This window comes from Pyrgilauda ruficollis, unplaced genomic scaffold (assembly GCF_017590135.1).
Source record: "Pyrgilauda ruficollis isolate IOZ18807 unplaced genomic scaffold, ASM1759013v1 scaffold81, whole genome shotgun sequence".
NCBI classification, from domain to species: Eukaryota; Metazoa; Chordata; class Aves; order Passeriformes; family Passeridae; genus Pyrgilauda; species Pyrgilauda ruficollis.
This window is the reverse complement of record NW_024530044.1, coordinates 61,352-89,143: the sequence shown is the minus strand read 5'-3', so window position 1 is coordinate 89,143 and position 27,792 is coordinate 61,352. Positions and strand designations below refer to the sequence as shown.

The following is a 27,792-nucleotide window of genomic DNA, read 5'->3' as shown; positions in this document are numbered from 1 at the left end:
ATAAGAACCAAATGCTCCTCTAAACACCCAAGTATTACTATCAGCTACACACCAATACACAAGTCATTAGGAAAAATATTCTACAGCAAGAAAAAAGGAACACCATGATTAAAAAAAGCAGTAAGTCACACAAACATGCTGTTGTTTTGGGAAAATATTTCTCTTCAGGTATCTCAAATCAAAGGGAAGCATGAGAAAGTTTCCTCCTACTGGAATGATGAGGAAGAATAAGACAACACAGAAAAGAGTTTAGAAAACTCTGAACCATAAATGACTTGTCTACAGCACAGCTTCACATTCGGCAGCCACTGATCATCACATGCAGGCAGACATGGGCTCAGAACCAAATTCCACAGGCAGCATCCAGGCAGTGAATTTCTGTCCAGCAGGTAAAAAAAGTAACCTCTGATTTTCTTCTGGGTCTGTCAACAATCGAATCACACACTTATCTGCCTCAGCAAACAGGAGTTTGTGTATTAACAAATAAATACACCCAGCAATCCCAAATCCCCCCTCTCCTTTGTTCAGCACCACTGTTAGCTGCTGCAGCTTTTGACTTTCACCCTACAGAACCAAGCTAATCTCCCCATTGCATGCAAAGCCATCTGCTTAAAAAAAAAAAAAAAACACCAAACCGAAAATAAATAACCAAACCCAAATAAACTCTTTTTTCCCTTTTCCCTGAATTCTGGAATGAGAGGCAGATTGGGCATGACGAAAAACACCAAACCCAAAATAAACAACCAAATCCAAATAAACTCCTTTTCCCCTTTTCCCTGAATTCTGGAATGAGAGGCAGATTGGGCATGGTCTATAACAAATAACAGGGCAAGGTTTTTTCTTGTTCATGCTGGGATTACAAAAGGCACAGGAACTACCCATACTTGAAAAGAACACCTATTTTAAAACACTGTTCAAGTCTAATTTAATGTCTGCACACAGTAAAAAACCTCCAGCATGAAGATGCTGTGTGTCACCCTGAGTAAAGTGACAGCTGCCACTGCCACAGCTGCATGCTGTTCATTCAGTAGATGTCAGACCTGCCGCAGAGCTGATCCAGATAACTATCACTTATTCAATTAGTGGTCTCTGCTCTATTTATAGAGCAATATCTGCATTAGAAAGAGAATAATAATAATGCCCCACATCAGGATAGCCCAAGTCTCATGGACATTAAGGAACATAACGCTCAGCTCCTGTAAAGAATGTACCTCAATAAAGATAAAGAAAAGGGAACATGGAAAACAAAACCAGATTGGCCTGGACCAGAGCCAGGACTATAATTCACTGAATTCTGTGCTCAAGCCTGCTGACCTCAATGATGAATATCTGAAGCTCCCAGCAGCTTCTCTTCAATTGCTCCTGCACACCAGAGCCCAGATTTCCAAACTACCGCAAGGAAAATGCAAAATTTCAGTATGAATAAGGAAGAGTCAAGGCAGGTTCTCCCCTCCAGCAATCACCACCCTAACCAGAGAGGCCTGTCTCTCTTGCTCTCCAATTTTTTTTTTTTTTTGAATTTCCTTCTTTAATTTGGAAGAATGCCTGCATCTGTGAGATGAGAGGAGTCAGAATAACTCCATGGACTGGGTCCCTCTTGTATGTGTTCTCTGCCTTGTCACAGAATTTACTTATTTCTCTTGGCAGTGGCAAGTTTATTGTTGTTTTTAAGGGGAAAAAAAGATATGAACAAGAAACCCTTTTCACTCATGATGTGCCACTACCTTCTCCCTGCTGTGTGCACCCCAGACACTCCATACAGCTGTGCTGACTTCAGCATCCCTCCTGGGCAGCACAACAATCCCAGGGGCAGGAGCCAGCTAATCCGGGAGGGAATTGATCTGTAAAACGCTGTAATGAGCTTCGACAGAACAGGGCCATCGATAGGGGAACACACGTCAAACGGAGCAGGCTGTGAACTCCAGCCCTGCTCTGTGCCCTGCCAGCCAGGCAGGATAAACCTCCTCTGCTGGGGCAGCTCTGGGGTGCACGAACCCAAACTCACAGCCTTGACCCTGCACAATCCCAATTTCACAGCCATCACCCTGCAAAAACCCAGATTCTCAGTCTTGACCCTGCACAATCCCAAACTCACAGCCATCAACCTGCACAAACCCTAATTCACAGCCTTGACCCTGCACAATCCCAAATTCACAGCCATCACCCGGCACAATCCCAAACTCACAGCCATAACCCTGCACAAACCCTAATTCACAACCTTCACCTTGCACAAACCCAAACTCACAGCCATCACCCTGCACAAGCCCAAACTCACAGCCTTGACCCTGCACAATCCCAAACTCACAGCCATCACCCCGCACAATCCCAAATCCAGGCAGGCTCCTCCTGGCTGGCAGAAGGCAGAGCCTGCCTGGCAGCTCCTGCAGCTGCAGGAGTGGCCCCTTGCCCTGAGGGATGGCTCTGCTGCCAGTCTTCTGCTGGAAAGGCAACAGCCATTTGTCCCTCCTACCTGGCAGCTGTGAACCATCCGATGGTTATTTAACATAAAAAGACATTAGTATCCATTATATACAAGTCTGGAGTCCTGTTCGCCTTCTAAAAATGTCCAAAATGTCAATAAAGCAAAAATTGCTTACATGCTTTGCTGAAATGCCACACAAAAAACCAAAGGTGCTTAGTAGCTTCTTCAGAGCAATAAAAATTTCAGAGCAGCAATTAGCTTATCTTTTTCAAAGTCTACCACTGGCTGTTTTCAGCTTTTATAGATGAAAAAAATTAATCAAGATCATTTAGAAATCCAGCCAATAAGTGAAATAAACCTTTAACTATATTTGAACCTCACATAAACAAATGCCGACAACCAACTCAAATGATAATTTTTAGCATTCACAAGTTGAGAGTGAACATGAAAGCTGTGGACCAGAAGACACTTTCTGGACTCTCAAACCTCAGAGTGAATCATGCCAAATAAGCAAATAAAAGAAATCAGCAAGAGCTGGGCATGTGGGCCTGCAAAAACAACAGCAAACCAACAGAACAGGCATCAAAACATTAGATACCAACAAAGACCTTGGCCAGGGCTGAAGGAGAGAAGGTAACAGAGCTTCTTGAAAAGAAATCAATACCTGAAACCAAAGAGGATCATTGAATTAGAAAAACTCTCCTTTTTTTTTTTTTTTTTGCCACTCAATTTTTAATGAGCAAAATGTTCACTGCCCAAGTCAGAAATGCTGCCAATGCCTTTTAAGTGGTGTTTGCTGGTGATTAATGGTATATTCTACTAAAAGTATGATAAGAAGCAAACTAATGAAAAATCATCAGTGGAAATTAAAAAAACAAGGACCAAGATGTTCATCAAATGCCCTTCTTCAAAATGCTACAGTTTTAATGTTTGGAAAATAATAATAAAAACAAACCCACCAAAAAAAAAAAAAAAAAAAAAAAAAAAAAAAAAAAAAAAAAAACAAAACTGAAGAGCAAATCAAGGCATTTTAAGAGTGTATAAAGAAAAATTTAAGACTCAGTTCATTTTCTATCAAATCTAGTTACTTGTCCTACATCTTAAAGAAGTTGCAAAGAAATGCTGCAATTTAATATCTTTGCTTGTATTTCCTAATTAACAAATATACTTCAGCAGCTTTGCAAATTGGCCTCAATTCAGGAAAATATTAACCATCTGCCTAAAACTAAGCACATTTTATACCTTCCTGAAGTCAACTGGAAACAGAAGCATGCACGCCTATATGCTAAAACTGAAACATATGCTCCAGTGATATGCTGAAATGGAGCCTTGGTGTGAAAAGGTCTTAATTCATGCTTGAAACCATCTTGAAATTCTTTGGTGAAAGGCAGCATGGCAAGAAAAATACTGGGTTTATCCTCATCTGAGCCACTAAACTTCATACTGTACACATATTTTTTTAACCAGATGACAGTACATCATTCACTCTGGTTCTGCAAAGGGGTACCCCCAAACATTTGATCGCAAAACTAAGGCCTGAAGCTGAAACATGCACATTATTTTCGTGGTCTTGGGTAAGCATCTGCAGAGGGGCTGCAAAAACTAACGAGCTCAGCAGCCCCATCACTCCTTTGACAGGCTCAAGATGCTCACACATGTAGCAGCTGGTTTATTTTTAAAGCGACACAGAAATATACACGGAAATAACCACCCGTCTATGATCCATACGTACATATTTCTATTCCACGGACGCTCGGCTATCTCCCTGTGGCGATTCCTGCCAGCCAGCAGGATTCCCTGGAGCCCGGCTAGCCAAGGCCAGGCTTGTGTGGCCCGAGGTGCGGGTCAGCGCCGCTCCCGGCGGCTGCACTCACACCCGCGGGCTCCCAACACGGATCGCGCTCCAGCCCCACCGCTGGAGCCTTTTGGGGCTCCCGGGGCGAGCGGAGCCCGGGATGGGGAGAGCAGCCATCCCGCAGGGAGGGGACGTGGATGCAGAGGAGGCGTCGGTACCGGATGCAGGGATGAAGTCGGTACCTTATGCAGGGATGGGGTCAGTACCGGATGCCGGGATAAAGTCGGTACCGGATGCAGGGGAAGGTTTGGTACCTGATGCAGGGATGGAGTCGGCACCTGACGCCGGGAAGGGGTCGGTACCGGACACAAGGATGGGGTCGGTACCGGATGCAGGGAAGGGTTCGGTACCTGACGCAGGAATGAAGTCGGTACCGGGTGCAGGGGAGGGTTCGGTACCTGATGCCGCGGCGGGGGCGCCCCCGGGCAGCGCCGCTCGCTGCTGCTGCGGGCGGGTGGCGGCGGCGGCGGCGGCCGGCCGCCCCATCATCATCATCACCATCATCATCATCCTCATCGGCAGCAGCGCGGCCGCCAGCCCCGGGAGCAGCGCGGAGAGGCGCCCGCAGGTGCCCGGCATGGCGAGCAGCCCGCGGGCAGCGGAGGCATATTGCGGGAGGCCAGCGCAGCGCTCCGCACCCGCGGCCCCGGCGGCGGCTCTGCGGCGGCGAGAGCGCTGCTGCGTCCGCCCACGGACGTGCCGGGGCGGGGCGGAGCGGGGCCACCTCCCCCGGGTGCCCGGGATGTCGCCGCTCCGAGGCGGCAGCGCTGGCATCGCCCCCCGGGCCTGTCGTGGGCAGTGCCCGCTGGGGCCGCAGCATCGCCCCCGCTCTGGGAAGCGCGGTGTCAGCCAGCCACGGAACCCACGGAACCCGCTGGGCTGGGAAAGGCCTTCGGGGTCACCGAGTCCAGCCTGTGACCCAAGAGCACCGTGCCAAGCAGATCCTGCCACCTCCAGGCTTTCCTTCAACACCGGCAGGGATGGTGACTCCGCCACCTCTCCGTTCCGATGTCTGATCGCCCTTTCTGTGGAAAAACTCTGATGTCCAGCCTAAACGTCCCCTGGCACAGCTTAAGAGTGTGTCCTCTCGCCCTGTCACTGATTGCTTGGGAGCAGAGCCCGTCTGGCTGCTCCGTGCTTGCAGGGAGCGGTGAGGTCTCCCCTGGGCCGCCTTTTCTCCAGAATAAACACGCCCGGCTCCCTCAGCTGCTCCTCATCCCACTCCAGACCCTTCCCCCAGCTCTGCTGCCCTTCTCTGGCCTCACAAACACGTGTACACACATTCCAATTTTACTTATGTGCTTCCTTAGTTCTAAAAAAATGCGTTCAGGAGAGCTAAAAAATTTTATTCTCTGTATTGCTGATCAGCACGATGTTGGATATCAGGAACTGCTGGTAGGAATAAACATGCACATGAGGCAGAGAGATGGCTGTGTGTAGGATCAAGGCTTCAGGAGATGTAATGTCGTTTTCAAGGCTGTCACTGGAGCACACTCCTGATGAGGAGGGGCTGAGGGAGCTGGGTGTATCCACACAGCCCAGGGCAGGGTAATGGAAAAACCACTGCAGGTGTTCCCAGCGGATAAGGCTGGAAAAACCCCCAAACCCGAGGAAAGGCAGCACATCCAGACAAACCAAAGTGTCCCAGAGCAGGCAGCCACCTGTGTGCCTGGGGGCTGAGCACACACTGGCATCACCCCACGGGGGTCTCACACTGGTGGGGATGAGTGAGCCCATGCCATGATTCCGGAGGGGCCAACATCCCATTCTCTGTGAGCACTCACAGGACAGGTTAACGCTAAATCTTCAGTGTATGTTGAAATGGTGAATAGAAACTTCCTTGGAAAGTATAAAATTACTTGAATTGCTTTTTTACAAACAAAGATCAGTCAAGTAAATGGTTTATTTTAGACACTATGACATACTAGGCCAAATCTTGTTATTTTCAGATTGCAGAAAATTTCTTCATTGCAAGAGAAACAGAGGAATGGAGTCACAAACTATAGCAGGGTATAAATTTGGCCATGCTGAAAGTAAGAATTAACAGGTTACTGTGCATATTTTCAACATATCTCTTATAAAATCTGAAGAAAATATATTTTTCATTATGCCTCTATTCATTCTTTACAGTACAATGTAATTATTTCACTGCCATTAACAATGACTTGAAATAGATTTGGGATTGACATAGAAAATACAACTTGCTTTTATTGCAGTTGCTGACAGTCCATTGGCACCATTTTGGAACAGTCACTGCTCGTAGGATAATGCTGCAGTGGGAAACGCACATCCTCCTCAGCAGGTACTTCTCAGTATTATTCTTTATTGTCAATCTCTTTTTTTCTTCACATCAGCACCAAAAAAATCCTTTGCCATGAAAACCTGTTTTCATTTGACAGGACTTTTCTTGAAAGAAAGCAAAGAACCACAAAAACCAGACAAATAAAACAATCATTTATTTGATGTGAAACTCCTCCAGGAACTCATAAGCAAAAAAAATAAATTCTCTTTTTAGTTTAGCAGACATGCTCAGTGCCTATTTGCTTAATTAACATCCTCTCACCCAGCTTCCTATTTCAACCTTTTATGTGGGCACTGCAAAGGAAAAGTGGCTGTTCCTGCACAGCCACTCTTAGAGCTGAATTAATTTTGGATTCTCTGCAACTGTGTGTGGTCCCAGGTGGAAGAAAGGGACCTACAGGAAACCTACTGCTGCTGCTGCTCTGAGCTTCCTTTGTTCAGGAATTTGTCTGGTGACTGAGGGTGTGGCAGACCACAAATTCATTCCCACATGTTTGCAGACAAGAGCTTTTAACAAGATATAAATTATTTGGAGAGGAATAGTTGAACCAACTTGGCAGGAACATTTTAAATTAATGCTGATGATATAGATATGCACAATTATTCATTTATAAAGTTCTGGGGGGGGGGGGGGGGGGGGGGGGGGGGGGAAATAATCTGTTAAATGTGTGATAAAAGCTCTCTTGAAAATGGCTCCAAAGGGGGAATAACATGTGGAAATAAATTGTCTGTACTACATTTAGAAAAATTACTAGGAAAAATTAGGGTACACAATAACATTCATTTCAGCAAAAATATAATCAAAATCAGGATTTTCTTCTTAAACAAATTTTCTTTAAAGAAATGAAGGTTTGTGGTAATTTGTTTTAATTACCTGAGTATTTTCTTGAGGAACTGTGTCCAGCAGTAACTCCTGCAGTCTTTAAATGTTGCTACACACTCTTCAAACTGTAAACAAATTACAACCATTGCCATCAACCACTGAACATGGCATCTGCTGTTCTGCCAGGGCTGAAAATGTGTGCACAAATGACACAGAAATGTCAGTCTATGTGGACTCTGCAAAACTCCCAAAAGCAGTACCACACAGGCCTGGTCTGCATGTAAAATTACAAATAATGTAAATTACAATGGGGTATTTGACTGACAGTATTCTTCTCACATTTTCAAGGTGTGTGTTGTGCTTTTGTGTCCTGTAAACCTAGTCTTAGCATGTCCTGTGTGTTTGTCAAGAGGGGTAATAATTCAGCACCAGGAGTTTATCAGGAAGATGCAGCAGGACAGATTGATTCTAGGTGAAATACCTTGTGAGAAGATGAGCAGCTGACAGCACTAACCTCAATTCTTTATGTAGATCAGACAATCTATTGATGAGAAGTTCCTGTAAATACTTTTTCAAAGTATTGTTCACAATGTTCTTGAGAATGCCTGAACCAGCGATGTAAAAATATTAATGTACTGACATGCACTAAAGTGTTAATGTATTGGCAATGCATTTACAAGCTAACTAATGATCAAAACTCACAGTGAAGCATCACTCAGGTGTGCAAAGAGTGAAAGTACAGCTACTGTGACATCTGTGGAAGTTGTTAATTAAACCACAAATATCAGATTTTCATCTTTTCTGTCTCCTTTATTACTCTTCTCTTTAGGTTAACAAATTCTCTACTAGCAAGCCAGGGGACTCACTAGTTTGGAGTTTTTCTGAAGTGTTCACAATCACATTTACTTCTCACGGTTTGTTTTAGCAATAAAACACACTCATGAATGCCTTTATTGTGACACAAAATACTATTGTCACCCCACCCACACAGGGGAGTATGACTGGTAATCAGAAAAAATGTAACACTCAGATAAAATTAGACTAATAATACAACAAAGGAAAAAACTCCAGCTCCCTGAGAATTTTCCTGACCTGAGGACAAGATGTCAGCATTTTCAACAGGAATTTGGCACCTATAAAGTCTAAAATATTTATTTCTGGTATGTAGAAATTTCTGTTGGAAATCGGATTTGTGGTGATAGAATATAGTCTGTGACTAGATCATTTTTCTTGCTTGTAATTACAAGATTTTTTGACTCAAGGTGCCACTTGAGGTGCAGACATAAAAGCTGTGTAAATGTAAGGTTTTTGAACTTAGCACATAATTGTGGAGTACAAACATATACTATGAAATATTTTCTGGTGAATTAAATGCATTTTAAGAAATACACCTAAGGGGAAAAAAAAAAAAACCAAAACCAAAAAACCAAAAACAAGCCTACAGCAGAATTTCTGTTGATTAAGAGGTATTTTATTCCAAAATTCTAAATATCAGAATCAAATCAATAATTACATTTTTCGGTTTACCCAATCATAGTATTTTGAAATTGTATATATACATAGAAAAATACAACCTAATAAAAACACTCAAATTTGCATTAGGATGAAAAGAATGAGTTAAAAAGCAAACATAGCTATAATAGCTATATATTTCATATCAGTACAAAATTACTGTGCCACAATACCCACTTCTCTGCACAATTTATAATTTAATACAAAATAAGGTGACTTCAAATGTATATTGCTCTCCTTAAATGTACCGAAGACCTTTGAAACAAGTTCATGGTAACTGAAAATATTCCCATTTATGCTGCAAGTATTTACTGCATGACAAAGAAACATGAATCGCAGCACTCTCGTTAGTATGTTAATTTTCTGCTTGTGCAAATAATGCTCTACTGATTTACTGCACGAGCAAACACAAGAAAAAGGCAAAAAAAATCCATTATGAAGAAATAAAATGTTACATTTTCAGCATATTTGTGTCATAGCAAATACAGGTTTCCTTCATGGACTAGAAAAGCAAAACCTGCACAAGGATTTTTTAAGATGCAAATGCTGCATGAAATCTTCCATTACTTTGCAAAAGCCAAGGGTCGAGTTATTCACCTTTAATGCAGCACATCTGGAGAAGTTCATTGCATGAAAGGTTAGATTTCCTGTGCTATGTTAAAATTCTACACATTGGGAATTAAAAATAGACCTAAATACCACAATCACATGAAACAGCAGTAGTACTACAGACTCAACCCCAGTATTCTATAGTCTCCAGTCAAATTTTCCACAATGGGCTTAAAGAAGGTGGTACCAGTTCTGGAGAACTCAGGAGTTAGTAGTGGATAGACTTTAGAATATACAGCAAGCTTCACCCAATGTGGGTGATCAAAGACTTGCAATAGCATTAACTCATCACCTCCAGCGAGCACGCTGGCTCTGTCATGTCCTCACGCAAAAACAAAAACACCACGGCCCTTCTCAGGCCAGCAAAACCGGGCAGAGAGAGGACTTGGCAGGGAACCAGCTCAGACCATGGCATATTGCACCTGGGGCTGGAGGCTAAAGACTCAGTACCAAGGAGTTCAGCTCCCACAGGAGTCAGCAGAGCTCAGCAATAACCCTGATCCCAGCTGTGGCATCGGGCTGGGACAGGGGCCACGCCAACGGGGCACTCACAGCTCGGCACACCTCAGAAACCAACCAAAATCGTCTCATCTGGGCCCTGCCATCACCTTTTTTATTTTTTGGATTCCTGTTTTTCTGTAATAAAATACTTTTTTTTCCCCAACTCATTAACAGCCAGCAGCGTTGGACACAAAAGAATCACGTTCAAAGGACCACGTTAGTCTGGACCAAAGACAAAAACTGGTTTTTACCAGGGTAATGCTGCTCTGAGACTGTCTGGGAGGGTGTAGGAAAAAAATACTGCAGGGCTCTGTCAGGGTAACCAACAACAAACCCAAATGCTGCAAAAATCTAAGTGCAGCATCATTCCTTCACCAAGTACATGCTGATTATAGCTGAAACATTTTCAAAATACCCTTTAAGACTATTTAAGCATGGACTCAAGTTTAGAAACAACTAAATATTTAATACCTTTGCTTGGAATAAGTGTTTTATAAAGAAAGAGCACACGTAGTAAATTTCAGAAAGTTTCCACAAGCATTATGAGAATTGGAGATCAATGTGTAGATCAAGATTTAAAACAGAAAAAACCCTGATAACTTGGCAAGCAATGTCAGCAAACTTAATCAAAGATTTCAAATTACATTGATAAATATAGCCCGTATTTGACTTTACAGTCATGCTTAAACAAAAGCTATTTCCACAATTTCATAGTTTCTTGAAAGAAATGTAAACCTATAAATTAGGTTCCTTGCTTTACATTTTCTAAATATTGTCAAACATAGTAATAGATAATATGCAGTCTGTAATATAAATCACTTTTCAATATTGATCATGAGATGCTGCATTAATTGCAAACTGGAGCACTTACATAATTTCATATTTCATTATAAAAGATATAGCTCTTTAAAAATGTTTTTTTTTTTTGTCTAAATAATTACATAGCTCTTGATTTTATATTCATAAAAAGTCTGCTCCTGAAACATAGCTCTCAAAAGAGGGCTAATTCTCTGTTACTGTACTTGTATTTTTTAAATGCTTCCAGTATGCACCATGTGCATACCAATTTTGACTCAAGGGCATTAATTTCATTCTAAAATACCTTTTCTAAAGTTTCTCTAAAAGCTTTGACATCATTCTACAGTACTTGCTGCAAGAATACATCAATGCCTGTTAAGTCAGTATAAAATTTATATTGACACAAGTACATACATAATCTGGAATCTTATTGCTGAATCTAGAACACACTATCAAAAGTTTCCTGCACCCCCATTCAGGAAAATTTCCAATTTGGAATCTCCCTGAAACACAAATGCTACTTTAAATTGAATTTGAGGTGTTACATCTATGCTCACTAAGTAACCTGTATACTCCATTTACATATGCAGTGGTCTTTTAATCTAACTGGAAATTAATGGACATGGAAGAAGCAACTATTTGTTCTCATTCTCCAGCAGAAGGCAAGAAATAAAAATCACTTAAATAAGTCTTACTTTATGTAACTTCAAAAATGGAAGATACTTTCTATAGCTACAGTAGTTGTACCAATAAAATGTACCTTCTTATCCTGAAAATCAGCAGAAAGAGTTTCCAGTAAAATTAGGATGCGGTTAGCACAGACATTAGCAATGCTATGGTATCCCATCCCTGTGAGCAGGAGGGATCTTGACCATGCTTTTTTTTTTAAAATACTCTTTTTCACCTCCTAACAAAGCCTACACATGCAAGTAGTCTAATAAATTTCAAGTCACCACGGAGTGTACATGTAATGAAAGCACACACGTAGGAATTAGAGCTATAATCTGTCTGGCAGTCTCTTAAACCTCTTACCCTACTGAGATTAAGGCTGAGTAAAACCAATCTCCTTGCACACAGATAATCAGCTGGCACAGCGTGAGAACCACAAGCCCGTGTAAGTAACTGAAAATGCTGCTCTACCAAAGTCACATTTTGAGGCCAGGATCAAAGCCTGACTCCTGATTCTCTACTACATTACTAGCAACAATACTAAAAATAAGGACAAAAGCAAACATTGGCCACACTGAAGACCTCGAAAGTTCAGTGAAAGCGGAATCATAGCCCTATACCCTTTTGTGTAAACTAATTTTATCTAAACAAACAGTCTAAATCCAACCCATGTAAATGGATAAATATGCAAGCCTATATCTGGCGAACATACTGGCCCCCCAGCCTCAGTGCTCTCTCCCTGAAGGACTCAGATGCCATCACGGATCAGCGAGTAAGAATGGACTTAACAACAAAAGCCATTGGTGGATTTTAAACCTCTGAAAGGGTGCAGAAATCAGAGTTGAAACAAACTGCCCATTTCAGAAAATTCTGGGTTTAGTGGGTACTGCTGTATTTATGGGGGAGATGCAGCTGTGGACAAAAACCCCAAGGTACAAAACCAAACCAGAGCTTTTGCCCTTTCAAGAACTTGTCTACATAGAAATCTCACTGGTGTAAGTACAGTAGAAGTCTTGGAAAAGAGAATAAACACATCTCATAGAAGGCACCTCAGTAATGGTTCAGGTATGTCCTCTGTAGAATCCGTGCAGCTTGTGGTTGCAAGCTGAACAACCTCCTGCTCTGCAGTTCCTTGTCCACTGAAATGCATAGACAATGCTCTTCTCTCAATCAGTGTAAGAAGCTTCCTTTTACTACACCAACAGTGAGGGAAATAAGCTGAGAGTGATGTAAAAGTGTGGCTTTAAACCACTGACCTTTTGGTATGTTCAAAAACCAGCAATGAATCAAGATTCTTAGTGTCTTTTCTGGTAATGAAATGCATTGAACATAATGAAATGTCTTGTGCAATGAAATGCCTTGTGCAATGAAACATGCAGGGCCTGAAACAATGAATGAATCAAATTAGACAAGCCAATGAAACAATGAATGAGTGAAGTGAAACAAGCTGAATCAACCTTTACTTTTTGAACCCTTGTGCACTGCCAGCTCTTCCCTGCTTCATTTGACTCCCTGTTTCTGAGGGCAGGAGGTGAGGGAGGTGTGAGTGTGGCTAAAGTGCGGGTGTAATCCAGATCCATGGATGTGGCTGGCAGAGAGACTGGTCTGAACAGCCCCTGTGTCATTCCATCCTGCACCTGGGCATGGTCAAGCGGGAAAGTGAGCATTAACAGCTTCACCAGGTAACCTGTCACACAGCGTCCCTCCAGGGTTCTGCTAGAAACCAAAATACAATCCAACTAATTTACAGCCTTCACCTCAAACCCTGCATAGGTTTGACTTGTGGACATCAAGGGTTTTCTCAGACACGCCTGTTGGCAGCCACAGCCCAGCACCTTGTCCCTGGCAGGGCATGAATGCATCCATGGTGCCAAGAACTCTGTGGAACACCTGGATCCTGCACTGTGGAAATACACAGCAGAGTCTTGGGATCTTGCCCTGAATCTTTTCCCCAAGTCCCACAGAAAATACGTAGAAGTCTTGGAAAAGAGAATAAACACATCTCATAGAAGGCACCTCAGTAATGGTTCAGGTATGTCCTCTGTAGAATCCGTGCAGCTTGTGGTTGCAAGCTGAACAACCAACTTCCTTTTACTACACCAACAGTGAGGGAAATAAGCTGAGAGTGATGTAAAAGTGTGGCTTTAAACCACTGACCTTTTGGTATGTTCAAAAACCAGCAATGAATCAAGATTCTTAGTGTCTTTTCTGGTAATGAAATGCATTGAACATAATGAAATGTCTTGTGCAATGAAATGCCTTGTGCAATGAAACATGCAGGGCCTGAAAGAATGAATGAATCAAATTAGACAAGCCAATGAAACAATGAATGAGTGAAGTGAAACAAGCTGAATCAACCTTTACTTTTTGAACCCTTGTGCACTGCCAGCTCTTCCCTGCTTCATTTGACTCCCTGTTTCTGAGGGCAGGAGGTGAGGGAGGTGTGAGTGTGGCTAAAGTGCGGGTGTAATCCAGATCCATGGATGTGGCTGGCAGAGAGACTGGTCTGAACAGCCCCTGTGTCATTCCATCCTGCACCTGGGCATGGTCAAGCGGGAAAGTGAGCATTAACAGCTTCACCAGGTAACCTGTCACACAGCGTCCCTCCAGGGTTCTGCTAGAAACCAAAATACAATCCAACTAATTTACAGCCTTCACCTCAAACCCTGCATAGGTTTGACTTGTGGACATCAAGGGTTTTCTCAGACACGCCTGTTGGCAGCCACAGCCCAGCACCTTGTCCCTGGCAGGGCATGAATGCATCCATGGTGCCAAGAACTCTGTGGAACACCTGGATCCTGCACTGTGGAAATACACAGCAGAGTCTTGGGATCTTGCCCTGAATCTTTTCCCCAAGTCCCACAGAAAATACATCAGCCCCAGATTTCTATCCCTCACTTGGTGCTTGCAGGCTCAGTCCCTACAGTAAGAGACCCAGGACATGGAGAACAGTATTTGTAAGGTCTAGAGAGAAACCACAAGACACATGACTGAGCAGGCAGGGGAACCGGTGTCAGCTGTGAACGATTCCACTGAATATTTCCTATTTCTTGAGCAGGAGAAAAAAAAAATCATCATCAGAGCTAATGGGTAAAGAACATTCTTCAGTACTGTAAAACAAGCTACATTCTTTTTTTTTTTTTTGTGCAATTGACTTTCAAGAGCTAGGCGATGAAATGTAGTGTGCTCCAACCAAAACCAACCACAGAATCCAGCCAGCACCTCCGGAGGCTGTTGGCTCCAAGGGCAAATGCAGAATCTGCGTAGCAATTCATGGAGAGTCAAGTCAGTACATGAACCAGAGAAGATGATGCGTCCTGTGTCCCAGCAAGCAGAATCCCAGCTCTGCTGTCCCTGGAGTTTGTCCCTCGGGGTCAGTGTGGATGTGTTAGTGGCAGGCAGGAAGGGGTTAATGCAGGAGGGAGGTTGAAGTGTTTTGCCCTTGTTTTGCACGTGCTGAAGCCTTCTGAGACCAGCAGCTCTGCAGTGGTGAGGGTTTGCTCATGGAGGGGGAAGCCAGTATTTGTAACCAAGATGCAGGCAAGTGTACATTTCAGAATGTCTTACAGATAAAACTCTGCTTAGGCTTCTGATGTTCCCTCCCCGTTCTCATGCGGTTGCAGTTGCTCTCTTTCTTGTTCTTCCTGAGGTGGCCTCACTCGTTTGAAAAAGCCCATCTGTGGTTCAGAGAACAATTAAGAAATTGCATTGTGACTTGCAAAACATACACACATCCTTTTTCTTTCCTTCATGATCAGATCTTAACTGATTAAGCTGTCTTTTCACTCTCGTCCCTCAGTTTTGACCTCCAGTAAATATCAGTTGAAAACTTAAACTGAGTTCAGCACCATCACAGACATGCTCTTTTTTTCAGCCTCTTCCTGACAAAGCTGAAAAGCTTTTACAGTTATTCCAAAAACTTAACTGATTCGGATGATCAGGGGAGCAAGGGCATTTCTGCAAAGTGCTAGTACTGTATGAAATAATACATCACTATCAAAAACTTAACTGATTCAGATGATCAAGGCATTTCTGCAAAGTGCTAGTACTGTATGAAATAATACATCACTAGTAGGGAAAAGCAAATGATACAAAACCCCCAGACACAGAACTTACCCTGTACATGACAAACACTAGAACAGCCAGGAGCAGTAACCCTGCTAGGACGGCCAAAATGATAACCCACACTGGCACAGGCATGGGCTGTGGCTGAATGCCCCACGTAATATTTGTAGCAACCTGATAGAAAAACACAATAAATCACATTTTGCACCGCAGTGATATGCTGAGTTCATCCATGCAGTTTGAATCTTGTATACCGTAATCCTATCATGATTATAATCTTAATCCAGTATAAATTACTTTTTCTCTCCAGAATGAATCAAAAGCCATAGATTCTTGGTGACATAAAGACTTCACTGACCCAAATTTAATAGGATTTTAAAATTAAATTATAGTAAGGGGTTGGGGATTGTTTTGCCTGGGTTTGCCCTTTTGCAGTCAGTGATAACACGGCAACATGTCTTCTGTAATTCTTGATGATTTTCAAAAAACTGTAGGAATGTGGAAATATTTTGGAATTAGAGAAAGATAAGTAAGGGCTTTTCCTTTTTTTTTTTTTTTTCAAAGGAATCTCTTTTTAGTGTATATTCAGTATACTTTGAAACAAAAAATCAACTCCACAAGGCTTGAGAGAAAAAAGCCCCAGCTAATAATAGGCTTTAGAAACCATATTCAAAAATGAGTTAATCACAATCATTTTCTGCCTTTTCCTTAAGATCTCTTAATCCTATAATGCTTACCAAAAACTCTCAATGTGGCAGTCCAAACAAATGGCCTATATCTTCCTTTCTCTTTGCACCCTGTCTCCTTTCCCTTTGAAACCCCCTGGGGCACAGAAGGTCTTTTTGCTCCACCCTCACATATATAAAGTTCATATATAGTGCTTTATATAATCCAATGAAAGTTCATTATTCAAGCTGCAAGTGCTACTACAGTTGAAAACAAATTTCAACTAAAATATTTCTCTAACAACAATGGCATTAACAGGAACACAAGGACTGTTCACCATCATTTTTTTCATTTTCAATTAAGTCTTTCAAGCCACAAATATTGTCAGCTTCAGTCTGTTTTACCCTCAACTGAATGTGCTTTACCCTCAACTGAAATAAATACATGAAACAAATAGCTGATAAAATTAAAATTATACCAAACCATAACAATGTTATTCAACAATAATTTTCTTTGCACTGATTTTGATGTGATTGTATATGGTAACTCAGGCTGGATGCAAATGACTTACAACTGTAGAATTGTGAATATCTTCAAAGGAAAGGTTCTTATAAGGGAACTCTATAACACTGAAGGAAGCAGATGATTTGAGAGAGTAGGAATGATTCTGATTTTCTTTCTGTGTAAGAGAAACAAAATTAGTATTGCATGTGGGTTCAAAAATCACTTTTACTGTTTCAGAAGCAGCGACAGAATATTCCCAGTCACTTACATTCATGAAAGTTTGGGTCCAAAGGCGTGATTTTAAATACAATATTGCACTCTTTCCCCTCTCCAGGTGGCCAACCTGACAGACAATCTTTAAACAGTCAGCAGTTCCACAGCCCTGTGTATAAAAATAGGAAGGATGTTCCAAGTATGAAAATATTTGAAAAGTCCTTAATGGCATTACTTTACCCATATACCTACACTGGCAAAGCACCATAAACTATTAAAATACATTGAATTACCTCCAGTATTGGATAATTACTTACAGCTTGCAGTTACAGAGACAGTGATATGGTAATATGTTAATTTCCTAGTAGAGATTTTTTTCCAGTCATGTTTAGGGAGGAAAAAATCTTCCTCACATTTGCTTTTAAGGACTGTCAGGTGTGGTGTCAGCAGCTCAGTGCTGGGAGCTCACCAGAGTGTGCACGTCCCCCTCCACGGCAGGCAAATCCCTGCGGCTGACGCGGTGCTCACGGTGATCCTCCCTGCCAAGGGTTTCATTCCTGTCATCGTCCTTGGAAGCAGAAATCTAGCACACACCAAGGGAACACAAACAATGACTCAGTATATTGCAGACTTCAAGCTTAAGGACAAGAAAATACCTAACTGCAAGTTTCTCTCTTTCTCTCCTAGCTATTCTTCAGACCCTGGCTGAAAATAAATCACTGCAAGTCATAGAGCAGAAGCACAGGAACTTTGTACTTACATATTCACTGAAGCTGCTTTTTGGTTATCAAAGATACACAAGCATTCTTTGTTGTTCTATACATTGAATATCTTCCCTCAGTCCTTTTTTTGCTCTTGAACTAACATACTGACATTTTCTTGAACTAACATACTGATTTCTTCTTGAACTAACATACTGATTTCTTCTTGAACTAACACACTGACTTTTATTGCTTGTTCTAAACTATCCTAGAAATCAACTCCTCAATTCAACTTGATGGGTTTTATCTGGTGTTTCTTTGCCTAGTCCAGCCCAGGAAAAAAAAGTTTCTTCTGCTCTGTAAATCCCATGTTTTGGTGGCAGTGATAGCTAACCCCTATTGTCCTTTGTGACCTTTGGATAGACCAATAGATAAATTCACCCAAATTGGAAGAATTTTATCCAATTGGATACATAGATAAAATGTAATATAAAAAAATAATACCATTTTCTTCCAAGAAACAAACCCCAGAAAATTTACATAAAGAGTCCAGGAGCATCTGGTTTTAGCTCATGACCACATTCATTATAATTCTGTTTCTTTGGACTTAGAACTCGTATACAGCCTTGAAGCTAAAAAAAAAAAAAAAAAAGAAAAAAACCCCACAATAAAAAGAAACAAGACAAATTGATCTTTGAGTTGACAATTTTCAGCTGCTGTTTACCTTTTATTTCACCTGCTATATACACTGACAGGTAGTGTGGAAAAGTGTAGACTTATTTGTCAGCCACAGATGAAAAACTATCTCAGTTTGTCATATTCTCAGGGATTTGGCTATTTTGAGAACTTACAAAACAACCAGACACACTTCATTCCACTCAAAGGGAAAGTCCTGCTTACCTTAATTTTCAGTGGGTTGATTTCCATGTCAGAAGTGCAGTTCATGGGACCATCAATTTCATACTGCACAATGTACAGCAGCGTGTTGTTTTTATATTTGTAAGGCCACTGCAGAGTCATCATCACCTTGCTGAATGCACTTGGGCCATTGTTTCTCAGCTGATTATGAAAATAAAATTTACAGATGTAAAAAAAATAATGCTACTCTCTCTGTTAATGTGCACATAACTATTACTTTATATTTGAGCCACAAATGTGATACTGCCACTACCCCCGCCCCCAACCACTTATGGCCACAGCATCAAAACTTTACCTAAAAGTGGTAAAACTTTTAACTATTAATATTCACACAACTCTCTCGGTAAGTTTTGCTTAATTACACAATCTAGATTAAATATGTGGTAATTCTTTAAAGGAAATTTTAAATACTTAATTTTTTTCACAGCAAAAGGCTTCAGGGTAGTGATTCAGAACAGATAGAGTACAATAATTAGCAGCCTTAAGCCACTGCCTGAGCTCACATTACTGCAAATGTTTCATCTAGATTTCAAAAGGCAATAAAATAAAATATGTGTAGTTATGTAGGTAATCAACCCCTGTCACACTAATTGCAGGCACTCCAACCCTTTCTTAGATATACCAGTTATTGGCCCAGCATTAAAAAAATAAAATCTCTCCTTACATACAAGACAAAAGAAAAAGAAAATCATAATTTACTCCAGAGTAAAGCTACACCAAAAGATTTATTTTCATTTATCATAGAACCATGTCACAGAAACCAGCAGTAATTCCACACCTCATAGATGTGCTGAACTAGAGGCCCAATATCATCTTCTGTTTCAGGATTCTCCTTTGGCTGCCAGTTTGCAATAGGAAGGAATATGTGATCAGGGGACGACACACTAAACAGCAGAGCAAAGGAGTTGTTATTAGCAAGGATGAAAAAATAAATGTGATTCTCTAGAATATCTAAAGGAAAAAAAAACAACATGCTTAAAATGCAATCTCCACTTCCTCATCCTCTACATAGGACCTGAAAGAATAGAAGTGGTTTAAATATTAAATGTTCAGTTCTGTTCTCTACGTTAAAAAAAGATAAAGGACACTCATGTCATCCAAAAAAAAACCAGTGTGAAATATTATGATAATGAGAAATATTGATGCTGTAGAGCCTTAGCAGTACAGTCCTAAGAGTAATTCAGCCCTGAAAGCAGTGAAGATACCAATCATGCTTTTCCAAGTGTGCCATGCCCCACCTCTCAGATACTGAACAAATTCCTCACAATAATGAATGTCGTGGAAAATTAAAAAAATTATGACTCAGGAATCCAAGTTAACTGGTTAAGCAAGAGGACTTTTAGGGGGGAAGTAGAGGTGATGGAGCAACCAAGTCATTACATATTACTACTATGCTTCAGACTGAAGGTGAGGACATTACAAACTTAAATTCTATAGAATCTGCAACTTTGGTTTCAGAGGTTTTCAGATAAAACCCCAGTCAGTTTGTGAAGGAGAAAAGTAACCTGCAGAAATGTAAAACTACAAACAAGAGCGGTGATTTTTTTCTTCTTCTAAAAAATATCTCTAGTAATGGAGGCACAGGATTCCTTTTTGGAATAAATTTTGTAATTATTTAAGACCCAAAAGTCCAAAAAGTTTTCTTAGTCTCTGGCTAGAGAAAAACATATTGTGATTAAAAATTCCCTAAACCTTCCTGAAAACTTATGCAGACCTGAAAGGAAGTTCAGTGAATATAAAGAAGCAAATGTGCAGAGCTCCTTAAAAGTGTTTATTAAAATAGTATTGCTTACCCTCTAATTTCAACAGCTGCTGAAATAGCAAGGTCAGCCTGATAATATGCTACTGGGCTCAGGTTGTCATACAGGTTGGAACTGCAGGGAAAATAAAAGGTAAATTCTTAAATGAAATAAGCAAAGTGTTTAATTAAAAAACTCTCCACAGTTGAAAGTAACTGTATTTAACATAGGATGACTCCTGAGCCCCTGTAGGAAAGCACAATTGCTAAAAAGCTAAGGACCAGAGTGCAGCAAGCTGTCACCTAAACGCATGGAGCCTCACCCTGTGCAGAGTCTGGGGGAGCCCCAGCAGGGAGAGGTTGGTGGAGGACACAGAGTTAATGCTGACTCTGTTCTACAGCTGTCCTGTAAGAAAATACAGGGAACACTCCCCCCTCAAAGTGTGCTGGGAGCAGACTCTTGATCTCCTTCGACACATCTCATTATTCTCTCCCCCTAACCAAACATTTTCCTTTACAAAGAATCCTGAATCTTCTCACCATTCTTCACTGCTGCTGTAATCAACAATCACCTGCAGCAGTGCTCTCCTCCTGACCTGTAAATACCTCACTCTTTCAGAGACTAGACCTGCTCTGCTGGGAGCTGGGCCAGCACTGGAGATGTAGCTTTGTGAGTTTAAGACAAGCAGTGTGATCCTTAAAAGCTGTCCCAGATAATCCCCCGGTGATGCCTGTCACTGTGAACTGTGATTACTGTGCTCCATGGCACCACTTGCACCCACGAGCCATGGAAGGAATTTTCTTCCATAAAAGGCCTGAAACACGACAGGAACTTCCCTTCTCTTCCATCAGGAGACAAGCATGACTTGAGCAACCTCCCTGACTGTTTCTGACCCCGTGACAGCAGCTGTGACTGCTGCTAGCCTAAGGAAGGTGACAGACACCCCAGAGCAGATCACTTTCTGCAGGGAACAGTCCCATGCCACGGGCACACCTTACCAGCTGATGGAGAAGGGGAAAACCCAACACACAGCAGTGGGAGATCAAAGAGATATTTCATGTGCCAAGGCCTTTGATTGGCATGGCAAAACACTCCATCATTAAAATAGAACGGCAGCTTTAATCTTTCCTAATTCCCATAGATGACAAATGCATATGTGGATGAGATTAATTTATTTACTACATTAAAAAAATAAAGCCCTAAATGGAAAAAAAAATGGTTTTGATCCACCACAGGGAAAAAACAAACCAGGTGTATTCGTACTGTCCATTAAAAACAACATAAAACTGTATTTGGTAAAGATACTCCTAATGATCACATTTCCAACCTTAAATATCATCTCCAGAAGTTACAAATTCAGATTTATATATCAGATTTATATGACAGTGCTCATCTGATAATTAATAGGAACACTGTTTTGTTCCATTTAGTTTTCAGGCTGGCTGATGGTTCACTGCAGGTTGCTTCTGCTCTGACTGCCCCATACACTGCCTGCCCTGAAAGACTCTCCTCCTCTAAATACATGAAGTTCTGGTTTTACATCAGAAGGAATTCAGAGTTCAAGCACCAGTTTTAAAAGAGGGCAATAAACCCAAAGTAATTCTGTGGCACCACAAGTGTCAGCAGAGCACAACGATATGCACGCACAAATCCTCTTAATTTTTCCTGTATTTTAGGAAACCTAACTCAGCATGGTTATTTTTCAAGCCATTACAAGGCAAAGACAAGAGAATTAGGCCAGAGTGATACTGAGTGGTTTGCATTCTGTTTACTGTGTGTGTCCTCTCCCAGGTAAGGTTCATCCTCAGATGTCACCACGATATTTTATGAAAATCCCTTTGCCAGAATTTTTTCTCCTGAGAGGCTGAGAAGCCTCAGAGGAAAAGAAAAACAATAACTATCTGCTGCTGTGGAATGCAACAGGTGCATCTTTGATTGATCCATGTGAGTTGTTTCTACTTAATGACCAATCATGGTCCAACTGTGTCAGACTCTGTCTGTCATGAGTTTTTTATTATTCATTCCTTTCCAGTCCTTTCTAGCTTTCTGATGGATCCTATTCTCTATATTCTTTTTAGTATAGTTTTAGTATAGCATTTCAATATAATATAATATCATAATATAATAAATCCTTCTGAAACATGAAGTCAAGATTCTCATCTCTTCCCTCATCCTGGGGACCCTCAAACACAATGACACTCAGAGATTTCCATACCTCCGGATTTGCAAGTCAAACTTGACAGAGGTGTCCATCTCAGACTGCTGGTGCACGCTGAAACGCAGGCCAGCTAAGAGCTGGGAGAAAAAAAAAAACCCACTGTGGTTCAGTTGGAAGCACAACAAAACACACAATAAAAGCTTCTCAATGCCATTAGGCTACAGTGAAATTGCTTGAGACTCCTGGTGATGAGAGAACACACAGAACTGGCAAATTCAAGTTGTCCAGTTCATCCAGGCTGGAAATGCACTGCCCTCTCTTTAGATTACAGCCAAGGCATCACTGCCATAAAATACAAAATAAGGATTGCATTGTGCTCCCCACCCTTACTTCAGCCATTTCTACACATAACTGAGCCACCCCTGGCATTACAAAAAATATTGTAATCTAAAGAGCAGGGAACACATTAAATATACAAAGTTAATTTCAAGGTTTGGTCTAAGTCAACTCATATTTGCTTTAACATCTGTGCAGTTCAGGTTGATACACTCCAAAAGACATTGGAAATAGCATTCACTCGTCTATATGAGATGGCTCTTGGAAGAAAAGCATAATGAAATTTTTATAATTGTGACTGATTTTCACTTCATTTCCTCAGAAAATAAGAGTTACTATGTCATATCACCTTAAAATCTGCCACACTAACAATTTTTTTAATTCTTCCAATTTCAGCTACATTTGGTGGAATTGTAAAGGTTTCAGTTAGACAAAACTCTGTCCTTCCTCGTGAAAGTAGGCAGAAAAGAGAACTAAGTGAGAAATGTTGAGAGCTAGCTCTTGATTATATCCTAAAAAATACATATCAGATAAATATAAAAAATTCATGAGGGATGAAAGTCCATTAATTTCACTATTTAATGAATGACTCCTTTTGATTTGCATCACAAAACTCATGAACACTCCTTCCAGCCTTTAATTTAGCTGAAAAGTTAAAACCAACTACCTCTGTACTAACCAAACGTGGGCAGCTAAATGCCAGGTCTAATCTTAAATTCCTGGGAGAAAACTTCCTGCCCAAACACTGCTGTGATTAAGGAAAATGCCACCTGCCCCCTGGGTGAGCTACCAGACACCTGTTGGACCAAAGCTTACCTTAGTCCCTGCTTTCATGGGATTGCCCAGGTCACAAACTACCATGCGAGTCTGATTCTCTGTTTTAAAAGCACATGACAGTCTGGCCAAATCCTGCAACAAACCAGAAAGAAACACCAAGGAATGTCATTCTTTACATCTGAGCACCTGGATGAAAGTCTGGAGAGAAGTCCTAGATATGCTGTATTAATTTTAATATCATTTCTCAGTCACATAATAAAATGAAATATAATCTGAGTATGGAAGTCTCCAAGGAAACAAATATTTTTGATACAAGACAGACCTGTTTTCAAGGTTATAAAAAAGAGGGGCTTTGAAAAAACTGATCACTTTTTCAGGGCTTTGCCCTAAGACTGAAATAACAGAAGCCACTAGAGATTTCCAGAGCAGCAGCTGAAATACGACTCCTCAAAAGCAGCTGGAATTTTACCTCGTTGTTGCGAACAACCCCGATGAAATCTGCTTGGGGAGGAACAAGGACGAAGAGTTCTGCTTCATAGGCTCCCTCCCCCTGGTTCTGAGCACTGACAATCAGGGTCAGGGGATTGTCATCACCGATGTAGATCTGCTTCTGATCACTGCAAGAAAACAGAATGAAAGCGAGTTCTGCATTCGGGTTTCAGATTGCATGGAAGTGGCTGGACTTGGAGAAACAGGAGACATTTGAAATTTCAGAAAGACAGTGGAGAAATCTGGAGGCAGTGCCTTTGTTTCAGGAGTGCCAGGAGAGCTCTAAGGTACTTTTAAAAAACCCTGTGTCTATAATAACAAATGGAGCAAGTATACGTTCTTTTATAAGAATCTTGCCTGTAAAACCACAAAACAAAAAACCACAAACACCTTTTTCTCACAAGGAACAAACCATGATGGGCAGCTAAATCCCTGTGCACATTTTGGATTACAGGCCAACTTTGCAGAGGTACAAGCACATATTTATAACAAAACTCAAGGGAAGGCTCAGCTACACAAAATAGAGCCAAGACCCGTGCAATACCTTTGGTTCAGACACAAAGAGATTATCTTAGCAAACGATGTATTTTCATTTCACCAACTACAAGCATGCATCAGGGTATCTGCACTGATGTCAAATGTTACTGAGGTGTTGGCATGAATTAGTGCTTGTGAAGTGTCCTACCTACATACTATGTGCCTATGGCTACAAGGCATTAAAAAACAGATTGAGATAATACAGTAAGAGAGGTTTTAGGCCACACAAAGTAAAAAAAAAGCTCAGAAGCATTAACAAACTACCACTGAAAACTTGTTTCTTTTTTCCAGGTTTGATAAAAGACATTGCCAATACCAACACAATTTTTTTTTTCATACATGCGACAAGAGAGCCCTACTCCTCCCCTTGCTGGATAAAACCACTTTTTCACATGTCTATCTGATATTAAACAACAGAATAGAGATACAATGGCAGCTAGCAGAGGTTTATTCTCACTATACACGTCCAGCTTAGCAAATAAATAAATAAATATGTCCTACTTAGAGTGGAGGCTGGGGTGGGAGTGGGAGTAGTGCATTGCATGGTAAAGACATTAGGTTCCAAAGCAGAAAATAGGTTTTCATTAAAGCATATAAGCCTGAGTTCAGATTGCACACAATGAGGGTCCTGCTTATTTCAACACATCCCTTAAACAAAAGTATTACCAGCTACTGATCTTTAGACTTCAAGTCGGGAAATTGCTTTTCCTTGCATTTTTTGTCAGGTATTTACCTTTCTACTGACACCTCCAGCTTTGGTTTGCAGATATTATCATCCCCACAATCCAGCAGGATATGTGCCTATGGAAAAATCAAACACATACTGTTGTAATAATTCCTTCATCTGTTCTAACATACATTTTCAATAATACTGCTTCACCAGCACATTAAAAATAATTCCACATAGCTGGTAATGAAATGTTTTCATGTCATTAGTCTCAGAAGAGAACAAATGAGTTTTTATATGTGGGGGACACTGTGCCTTATCCTGCCCTACTGCAGTTCTAGGACTTAACTTTAACCATCTTTCCATAGTTTGAATAATCCCTTCATATTAAGGGATTAATGCTCTTTACAAACAAGTGTAAAAATTCGTAAAAAAGGGCAGAAGTAGAAAAACTATTTATATTACCTTGATAGAACTACAGGGCAAAACATAATGTCCATAGAGCAGCACAGTATGAGAATGGATGATAGCCTTCAATATTAACACTTCCAGGAGTACTCTAACTGATTTTCTCCCTAAAATGAACAGTGTTCTGAGTTCTCTCATCCCAGGCTGTGTAAGCAGTGTACCTGTCTGCTCATGTTAGCAGGAGTGAACTGGTTGAGGATAGGGTGCAATCCTGTTGCATCTGCAGCTGTCCTGTAGTCCAGACGATATTCCATGAAAATAGTAATGGGAGTCAGCTTGTCTCTGAACTCAGATTCATCCTGAGGAAACCAAAGTTTCAATCACAATTCAAATGTAGTCGACAGGCCAAAACATTAAAACTTCCGAGCTCTTTTCAAAGCAGAAAAATCTCTTGTCAGAAAACCTGCACAATTTTAGCAGTAACATGCCTGTTTAAAACATGGAAAACTGGAGCATACAGAAATATTAAGTCATGGAAATCCAGTAACAAGGAGCCTAAAGGCTACACAGCTCTGCTCTTTCCTGTCAGACCAACCTCAGTCTGCTTCTAAGATCCCTCACAGATACACATCTTTGGACTTCCAATTTTTCCTTCCTGAAATTATTACTTGGCACTTGGAAGTTGCTGACTTTCATGTTGTTCATTTGAAATCATTCTGCTTATCAAATGTTGATCCTGCCTTTCAGAGAAGCTAAGAGATGGTTTGCCTTCCAAACCATCTCTTAGCTTTACATTTGCCACAGATTTGCTCAGTGTAAACTCTGCTTCATTTCTGAGAGTAATGAAAACTACTGACTCTAGCACAGCTCACTTCAGGATCTTATTTCAGAAGATGTCTTCTATGGGCAGAAACTTATTGATTACCTATAGTTTTAAACTGGTTTCACACCCCATTTTTGATCATTTCACATAGGTCATGTGTCATTACTTTCTTTATTAAAAGATCAGGTGGAAACGTGCTAAATCTTTACTAACCCTGTGGTCTGAGATGTCTAATTCTGTATATAACCCACTCACAAAAATCAGGCCAAAGAAAGTATTACCTACCCTCTGTGAATCCCTAATGACTGCAAGCATTTTTATTTGGGTTTTTTTAGCAGGAAGCAAGTATTGTTAATTTTTGATTTACCAGTGCTCAGAGATAAATCTGAGCTGCATAGAACTTACATAGCTACACACAATGTTTCTTCTACTGATTAAAACTTTTAAATTGTGTTAGCATCTGTTCACACTTGTGGGGATGAATGCAGAAAGACTGAGAAAAAGCAAGCTTAGTACTTCAACTTTCTCCATCTCCTCTGCTATTTGCTTATTTTGGCTTGTCAGTTGCAGGTCCACATTTTTCTTCAATTTTTAATCTTTAAAGTAGAGGGGACAACCTCTGCTTATGGACTTTCATGTTCCTTGGAAATTATAACTAATTTGGTGCCTGGATGACTTATCCAAGAGGTCCAGAAGAAAGTTCTGAATTGAATTTCCAATGCATTTAAGAACCAGGACCTTAGTCACAAGAAGATTCATCATTCATGCTGTGACAGCAGTAATTCAGGACAGATGTATAGTTTTAGTAATTTCAGGTCCATCCACTGAAAACAAAATTTCTCTAGCATATTTTCTGGCCTTTTTTTGTTTAAACCTAACACAACGAACTTGTAACACACAAAGCACCAAAAATTATTTGCCTAAAACATGAATGGCTACTTACCCTCAAGAAGGCATCGAGTTCCTCGCAGTTCATTTTGCCCCCCTTTGTAATTGTCATGTTCTTGGAGTGGCTGGGCTGTCTGCTGTGCAGAAACAGAGCTCTCCTGATAGCTCCTTTCTGCTTCAGCTTGTCCAGCAGCAGCTCCACCTGGAAATCTGGCCAAGCCAAAGGGTTTGGGTAAGGGATATTTCATTCCATTAAACACATTGCAGAATTCCCTCAGAAATTGAGCTGACACTCATTTCAACTACAACACAAACCTAGTGCTTGCCCCTCTTAAAACCTCCAGTTCCTTCCATGTAAAATCTGTCACTACATTAGTTCTCAAGCACTGCTGCTGTCCTAAATTGGATTCTGC

General features: G+C 41.0%; 1 protein-coding gene across 3 annotated transcripts in view; it reads right to left on the bottom strand.

Moving 5' to 3' along the window:
* Positions 1–7,419: 7,419 nt before the first annotated feature.
* Positions 7,420–27,792, bottom strand: part of ITGAV (integrin subunit alpha V) — a 49,519-nt gene continuing 29,146 nt past the window's right edge. Inside the window, exons 17-31 of one of the 3 annotated variants that reach the window (XM_041487577.1) lie at positions 27,435–27,589; positions 25,890–26,027; positions 25,327–25,394; positions 24,037–24,184; positions 23,607–23,699; positions 22,512–22,591; positions 20,351–20,431; positions 19,336–19,441; positions 18,540–18,698; positions 17,408–17,521; positions 16,994–17,107; positions 16,793–16,900; positions 15,607–15,729; positions 15,058–15,167; positions 7,420–7,526 (exon numbers count right to left, since the gene is read on the bottom strand). In XM_041487577.1, coding sequence (XP_041343511.1) covers positions 15,072–15,167; positions 15,607–15,729; positions 16,793–16,900; positions 16,994–17,107; positions 17,408–17,521; positions 18,540–18,698; positions 19,336–19,441; positions 20,351–20,431; positions 22,512–22,591; positions 23,607–23,699; positions 24,037–24,184; positions 25,327–25,394; positions 25,890–26,027; positions 27,435–27,589 — 1,583 coding nt within the window. In that variant the 3' untranslated portion in view covers positions 7,420–7,526; positions 15,058–15,071. Of the gene's footprint in view, positions 7,527–13,461; positions 15,168–15,606; positions 15,730–16,792; positions 16,901–16,993; positions 17,108–17,407; positions 17,522–18,539; positions 18,699–19,335; positions 19,442–20,350; positions 20,432–22,511; positions 22,592–23,606; positions 23,700–24,036; positions 24,185–25,326; positions 25,395–25,889; positions 26,028–27,434; positions 27,590–27,792 lie in introns of those variants that run through there. The other 2 variants (XM_041487576.1, XM_041487575.1) reach the window with 2 other exon arrangements.